General features: G+C 37.2%; 1 protein-coding gene across 1 annotated transcript; it reads right to left on the bottom strand.

Annotated features, from left to right (window-relative positions):
• Positions 1-4,979: 4,979 nt before the first annotated feature.
• On the bottom strand, positions 4,980-7,604 carry LOC132057688 (phosphoglucomutase, chloroplastic-like). Its single transcript, XM_059450302.1, has 10 exons — positions 7,592-7,604; positions 7,348-7,466; positions 7,198-7,271; positions 7,004-7,132; positions 6,426-6,567; positions 6,214-6,295; positions 6,097-6,155; positions 5,939-6,016; positions 5,465-5,570; positions 4,980-5,388 (listed from the first exon to the last, which is right to left on the bottom strand). Exons 1-10 carry the CDS (start codon positions 7,602-7,604, stop codon positions 5,321-5,323), a joined length of 870 nt encoding a protein of 289 aa, XP_059306285.1. The 3' UTR covers positions 4,980-5,320.

Here is a 7,604-nt window from a genome sequence, read left to right as displayed (position 1 = left end):
ATTAAAAACTTCAAAAAAAATGTTGTTGGAGGGGGTGGGTGGGTGGGGGTAGGGTGCGGGGGGAGGGCGTGGTGTATGGGTTAAGGGAGTGGTTGGGGGGTGGGGATGCAAAAAATTTAAAAAAATAAAAAAATGGAGGGGGGTGGGGGCTTAGGGGTGGGTGAGTGGGAGTGGGGTGGGGGGTATGGAGTTGGTGAGGGTTGAGGTGGAGGTGTAAAAAATAAAAAAATCAAAATCAAAAGAATTTTTTTTTATTTTAGAGGGGTTAGGGGGGTGGCTGGGTGGGAGTGGGGTGTGGGTGAGGTTGGGAGTATAGGGTTGGGTTGGAGTTGGTAAGGCTTGGATGAGTATTTTCCGAAAAACGTTTTCTATCAACCAAACGAACATGAGAAAATAAGTAAGAAATTTACTTATTTTTCACTACCCAAACGAACATGAGAAAATAAGAGGAAATTCACTTATTTTCTAGGAAAACATTTTCCTTGTAAAACATTTTCCTCCATACCGAACACACCCTAAGTCTGGAATAGCAGAGATCCAAGGAGACACAAAATCTCATGAACTAGTTCATGTGTTTGAGGGCATGTTGCGCCATGATATCACTTAGGGTGTGTTCGGTATGGAGGAAAACATTTTCCGAAAAATATTTTTTAATTTTCCCATGTTCTTTTGGTCAAAAATTTTGAAAAACATTTTTTTTAGGAAAACAAGTTCCTTAAAAGGGAAAATGATCCCTAATAAAAGTAGGGAAAACAATTCTATAAGTGCATTCCACCAACCACCCAACTAACCCCCCAACCACTCCCACCACCCCACCCCTTCCCCCACTCCACCCCCATGCCTAGCCCACGCCACCCACTTCTGCCCCACCCCCAAGCAAAAAAAAAAATTAGTTAATTTTGTTTTGAAAAAAAGTTTTAAATTTTTTTTTTTTATTTTTTGCACCACCCCACCCCTGCGCCACCCCCACCCCCCTCGCAAAAAAAAAATTATTTGTTTTGAAAAAAAAGTTTTGAATTTTTTTGTTTGTTTTTTGCACCACCCCACCCCACCCCCCTCCAAAAAATAATTAATTTTGGTTTTGAAAAAAAAGTTTCTAATTTTTTTTTTTTGGTTTCCACCCCCTGCCCCACCCCACGCCACCCACCCCTGCCCCCCCCCCCCCCCACCCCAAAATATTAATTTAGTTTTGAAAAAAAAAATTAATTTTTTATTTTATTTTTTGCACCACCCCACCCCACCCCTCCCCGGCCCCGGCCCCACCCCCCAAAAAAAAATTAATTTTGTTTTGAAAAAAAAAGTTTTGAATTTTTTTTTTTTTGGTTTTTTGCCCCACCCCCCCTTTCCCGACACCCCACCACCCCCTCCAAAAAAAAAATTGAGAGTGGGGGGTGGGTGGTTGTGAGGGTTGGTGTGGTATGGGTCCACATCGAAGGGGGGGGGGGATGTGATGGTTTAGAAAATTCAAAAAAAAATTATATACTTCAAAAAAATTAGGGGTGAGGGGTGGGGGGTGTGGTGAGGGGTGGGGGTGGGGTGGGTGGAGTTGTGGGGCTTGAATGGGTATTTTTCTGAAAATATTTTCAACCAACCAAACGAATATGAGAAAATAAGTAAGAAATTGGCTTATTTTATTCACAAACGAAACGTGAGAAAATAAGTAAAAATTGACTTATTTTTCATTTTCCTTCATACCGAACACACCCTTAGGCATATTGGAAGTAGTTTGTGTTCAAACACATTTTGGAGTTGATAAAAGACAAAACCTTTGAAACAATTGCAAGAGGAGTTGTTAGATCATTCTTGTCCAAGTTGTACATTGAAGTTTAATGGTGATAGGGACCTAACTTCGGAAGAATATGATAGTGGCACTACAATTTACACGAGAGAACAGTTGAATTGACCCTTTCCCATTAGAAGTGCCAACTTCCCCACAAAATCCGAAGACACTAGCAAGCAATCAGCTGATCAACAAGGCCAGCCATGTATGTTCCCTTAGGACGAAGTTGCAGGCACTAGGTTGAGATGGAACATCGTGGAAGTGATGGGATAATGTCCCGAAGAACCAATTTCATATAATAACATCTCTAACCGACGGGTTAACGTACTGTTACATTGTCAATATATAAGTTAAATCCTAAACTTGAAGCCAGTGACTACATCCAATTACGCAGGTTTTGGATTCACCCGTCACCAACACATTTATGGTATAGTTGATAAAAGACGAAAAATTAAAAAAAAAAAAAATTTAATTGAAACACGTGGATTGTTTTACAAATATATTTTGTAAAACGTGGAGGTTTTACCTCTAATTTTTTTTTTTTTTTTTTTTTTTTTTTTTTTAGATAAAAAAAAAAAATTGTTTTTTCACTTTGACCAATGATTAATCGTGTGTGAAGACCCGAAACGTCAATATTTTATATGGTGATAGGGAGGATACGTAGACGTTCGGATCGGAAGAATAGTTTTGTTTGAAAAACTTAGTGCGTAAGGTTATTTTAGTCAACTTTATATGTTGAGAAAATTAATCACTTTATTTTCAAAAAGAGAACAGTTGATTTTTACGTTGAAATCCTTTATCCATTAAGTAAAGAAAATTTCACGCCAATTTGGGGGAAAATCGAAATTGAATGGGATAAAAGGCGTTTTTTCCCCACAAAATCCGAAGACACTAGCATTTTTAGAATTATATTTATATTCAAAATAATGTTTTATCGTGATTAAAAAATCACGCTTAAATCAAAACCTTAAAAATAAAACACAACCTTAAACAAAACTTATTTCCCTAAAATGACTAGGACTTGATGTAAGTTGCGAAAAAATAGGCACTAGGACTAATCATTTGAGATGAAAAAACACTAAGAACATCCCAAATGGAAGTGATGGGATAATGTCCCGAAAAAAATATCAATTTCATATAATAACATCTCTAACATTGGTCAAAGTATGAAAAAACACACGGTTACAAAAAAAAAAAAAAGTTTAACGTAGAGGTAAAACGTGGATGTTTTACATTGTCAATATATAAGTATAACGTGGATAACGTTATCCTAAATTTTTTTTTTTTTAAGCCAGTGAAAAAAAAAAAATTTTGGGGTATATCGTGGATCCAATTACGCAGGTTTTGGTATATAAACCCGTCACCACGCAAGGTATTTTTAACATGCTATTATAAAGTATAAGATTACTAAATTAGAAAAGATGACAAAAGCGACGGAACTACAAAAACAAGTTCCCCAAAGAAAATTCAACATGATAAAATTGTAGAATTGCATATGAAACAAAAGTGGGGGAGAAGGTGGAAGAATTTTAACTTGAAAATACGTATCTTACTCAAACCACAATGCAAAGGGAACTGGAACATATGCTTATTCATAACTCTTATTTTTATGCTCTCACTAAAGAATCAAATATACTTTATAATTTCTCTCTTCTGAATCTATTTAAGCGCGATTTTAAGAATTCCTAAGTTCACAAAACTACAATAGTAAGTACTATCACTCATATAACATCGCATAAGCTAAGTGCACACAACCCACTGAGCTTTGCACCTATCATTTTTGTGTGTCCAATTTGAGAATAACCCACTTTATTGAATCTTGTATGTGTTTGATTCAACCAAATTAAGCTCAACATCTCTCCATGGTAAAGTTATGTAACAAATTTATCAGACTTGCAAGTTAGTCCAAATGAACCCACTTTCCAAACACACATCATAACCCACTTTCCAGGATCAAATTCCACGTGTTGTTACATGACAACCTAAAACACCTTTTCTAGAACTTCTTTTTCCTTTTTGGATATCTTTCCAACCTTCTCTGACAAGATAACAGTGATCTATTGGAGGTAAATCCAGTCACAAGATTCCCCACCACTCCACAATATGAACAATGACATCCTCATTTCCACATAGTCTCCTTTTCTAGACTAGTCGGAGCTAAAACTAGCTATGGAATCTCGTACAATACATGGAGCCAAGATTTCTAACAAGAAAATCTCTCCTCGACTTGACTTCTACTTACTAATTTTGATCCTCCCTTGGCTCATAGCTTTTTCACTTTTGGTCCTTTTGCAGAAGCCCATACGGTAGACAAGTTTGACCACTTACGACTTAGACAAGCTTCAAGTTTTTGCTATGTATTTCCATTGTACCATTTTTAAGTTACCTCATTAGTGAACTACCTCCGTAGTACAACATATAGATAATCCATCATAGGAAAATTCATCGAGAACCTCATTTCTTCATGAGCGATCCTTGTTCTATTTCATCTACTAAAGTGAAGAAGGCATTTAAGTTAGAGAGGAAAGGGCAACTTACGATCCCAAGATAGATTCAACCTTAACATTAATGAGGTATTACATGACTACCTTAAGCAAAGGTCCCATGCTTCTGTGCGGAGTTCAGGAAATGCTTGCATAACAGTATGTTATTCACGGTGTTTATAAGCTGAGATATTATATCCAACATATCAAAATAACTACCAAATAGCAATAAGTCCTCAATCCTGTATAGTTTTCTTAAAGAAAAAAGGAAGCTACTGCTTATTGAAAGTACTTATCCCAGGATATAGGATGATTAACCTTTCAAAGCATGGTCTTCAATAATGCACAATAACACCAGGGAACAGATACTAGTACATAAACTATGAAGATGAGGATCAGAAAGACAGATGCCCAAAAATCTCACGGGAAACATCTGAAATAGACTAATTAATTTAGAAGGAACTAGAGTGATCCCACAAAGATGCCATCACCAACAGCCAGTACGAGGCATGAGAACGGTCCTATATTCTGGAATAAAATGCCAAGAGCAGGTATCTCACAAGTATCTCAGCTGAGACAACCCTGTTATTTTGGCCAAGATAGACTAAGCTACAACAGAAGATCATAGCATGCATCATAATCACTGACAGAGTAAGAGTTTATTAATGGAACCGAGTGCGGACAGTTAATTTGGAACATAATTCAGAAAAGAAAAGTTAGTTCAAAGTCTCAATTTCTAATGTGCCAAAGAAAAAGCAATAAGTTAAAGGGTCAACTTATTACAAATTTAACAAAACTTCTAGGAAGAAATAAAAATTCTAGTGCAGCAGCTTTCTATTGATTAAATACTCCAATCATGTGTTCTAATTTTCATCAGATAATTATACATAATTTACATGATTTTAATTCTGGTCCTTAAAAGACTATGTCTACATGCAGCCAAATGAGGAAGAACCATGCATCACATGAAATTCAGGAACAAAGGAAGCGTCCAACCTGCTAGAACTGTCACAAGAAGGCTTCCCCTAAGCAATTGTAGTTGCAGATATTTATGACCTTATGTGATGACAGTGGGCTTCTCTCTTCCTGTGAAGTCCTTTAGCTTTGATACAGAAAGAGCGAGATCTGCAAAAGATAACTAGATAAATTTTCAAGGAAATGGGAATATTTCATAGTTGAGCTCGTAGATGAACAATCTAACCTATCAATGGTTTCAAAGCAATTTGAGCATCCATGTCGTGTTTGGATGCATCCGGCTCAAACTGTTCGATATATATTCTCACTGTTGCACCAGCAGACCCAGTACCCTGTAAAATTGAGATCTCCATTGATTCCACTTGACAAACTACAGCATGCAGTTTCCAGATAAAATAGAAGAGATTGGTGACAAAATCCCCCCACAACATAATAAGATACTAGTCCCTCTCAACTTAAACGTCTCAGTTGGCCACTTTAACATGCTTTTCAAGATGAACTCGATAGAGATTAGCTTAATGAGTTAGAAGACTATACGGATTTCTTTTCTTTTTCTTTTTTTAATTGGCAACGTGAAATTATACGGATTTTTTTCACGGAGTGTTTGAAGAAAGCGGATTACAGCGTTACGATTTAGTTTCAGTTGTTTAGACTTCAGATTATTCTACTACTTTTCTCAGAATAAGGAGCCAATGCAGACCGATAGTCGAAAGATGATCCGGGACCCGTCACTGAAAACAAAGCGAACCCCCTGTTTGGATGCGACACTTCCATCGACCTGAGAAATGCACAACAACTACTTAAGAATTTCAAGAAGATAGTTAGACATTCTCATTCCTAAGATATATCAGAACTTACAGGATCAGTGTAGGCGAAGTCATCAGCAAAATCTAGGATATAACTTCCTGCAGGAGAACCTTCAGTACTTAAAATGCTGTGAATGTAGACAAATTTAACTTTAAAATGAGAACTTACCATACTTATCACCAGCCTTGCTTTTAGAAATCAAATCCCGAAGATACTCGATCATGTTATTTGCTCCTTCTGATTCACATTCCTGGTCAGAAGATAATGACAAAGTGTTGCAGTTAATCATCTGGCCAAACAAGTAATCGACAAATCACTCCAGAAGACGGAAACTAAAAATAACTGCTAAAAGGTGTTTAACAGACACAAAAAGTGCTTGCCTCATAGTCATATCTCGAAAAGAAGTTCCTTCCATAAGTGGCCCAGTGCTCCTTCACAACATCAGCAACAGAAACCAATATATCCCCTGATGTTTTGTCCTTGTTCCGATATGCAAGTATTGAAAGCCAAGCTAAAACAGCCCTATCAGTTACAAGTTTAAAAAATTAAGACCACAAAGAGTTGATCGCTGTTATACCAAACTAAAGTTTGCAATGTAGCATAGAAGAGAACGAGAAGAGCAACAATTCATTTTGGTGATACAGATTATGAGAAGAATCTCTTAAGGACGAATAAACTCTCATATCGCAAGAACACACAGCAATATCCACTGACATCATTAAGATGAAATGGAAGAGTAAACCAACAGCAGTTTCGCGGGATGAAGGTTCAAAAAAGGGGCACAATCACCAATACCATCATTATATTACTAACAATGTAGGAGATACATGTTCTCATTCTTATTTGCCTTTATGCCACAGCATCAAAATGAGGGGAGAAACACATATCCGAAGTAATGTTTAACCCGATTTGGCAATCACAAACTACTGAAAGAATCACCGGTGAACATGTAACATACCATATACCATCCTTTTCACGGATGTGGTCCGAACCAGTCCCAAAACTTTCTTCCCCACAGATTGACAATTTTCCAGCATCCATTAGATTACCAAAGAACTTCCAACCAGTTGGAACCTGAGGGGCATAGCTTGAAAAGTATAGTTGAAGATTTCAACGTCATCAAAATTAAAGAAACAGTAAACAAGTTCTAACCTCAAAAAGGGGAGGTTTAGCTTTTGGGCAACGCGATCTAGAGAACCACTAGTGGGCATTGATCGAGCCAAACCCTACAAGATATACGTGTCAAATTTTTGATGAGTAAGGACCAAAGCCAAGGTGCATAAAAGCTTAAGTGCTTCAGACCTTAGGCCCGGACTGGAAATATGGAATAGCATCTTGGGCATTGGCAGCAATAATTGCAACAGAATCAGATGGAGTAACAAAAAAGCTTCTTCCAAGAATCATGTTTCGATCACCATCTCCTGCATAAGTGACAAGTGAAAATCAGACTTTGGTTCCATATGGCAGAGCAGCATCGTGTTCTGTCATTTAGTATCAAGAGAAGAACTATTGTGGATGAGAGATTGCAGTGTCTAATTAGACCAACTTGGCACAGACAT

This window comes from Lycium ferocissimum, chromosome 5 (assembly GCF_029784015.1).
Source record: "Lycium ferocissimum isolate CSIRO_LF1 chromosome 5, AGI_CSIRO_Lferr_CH_V1, whole genome shotgun sequence".
NCBI classification, from domain to species: Eukaryota; Viridiplantae; Streptophyta; class Magnoliopsida; order Solanales; family Solanaceae; genus Lycium; species Lycium ferocissimum.
Note: the sequence above shows the minus strand (reverse complement) of the source record. Positions and strands in the feature narration are given on the sequence as shown.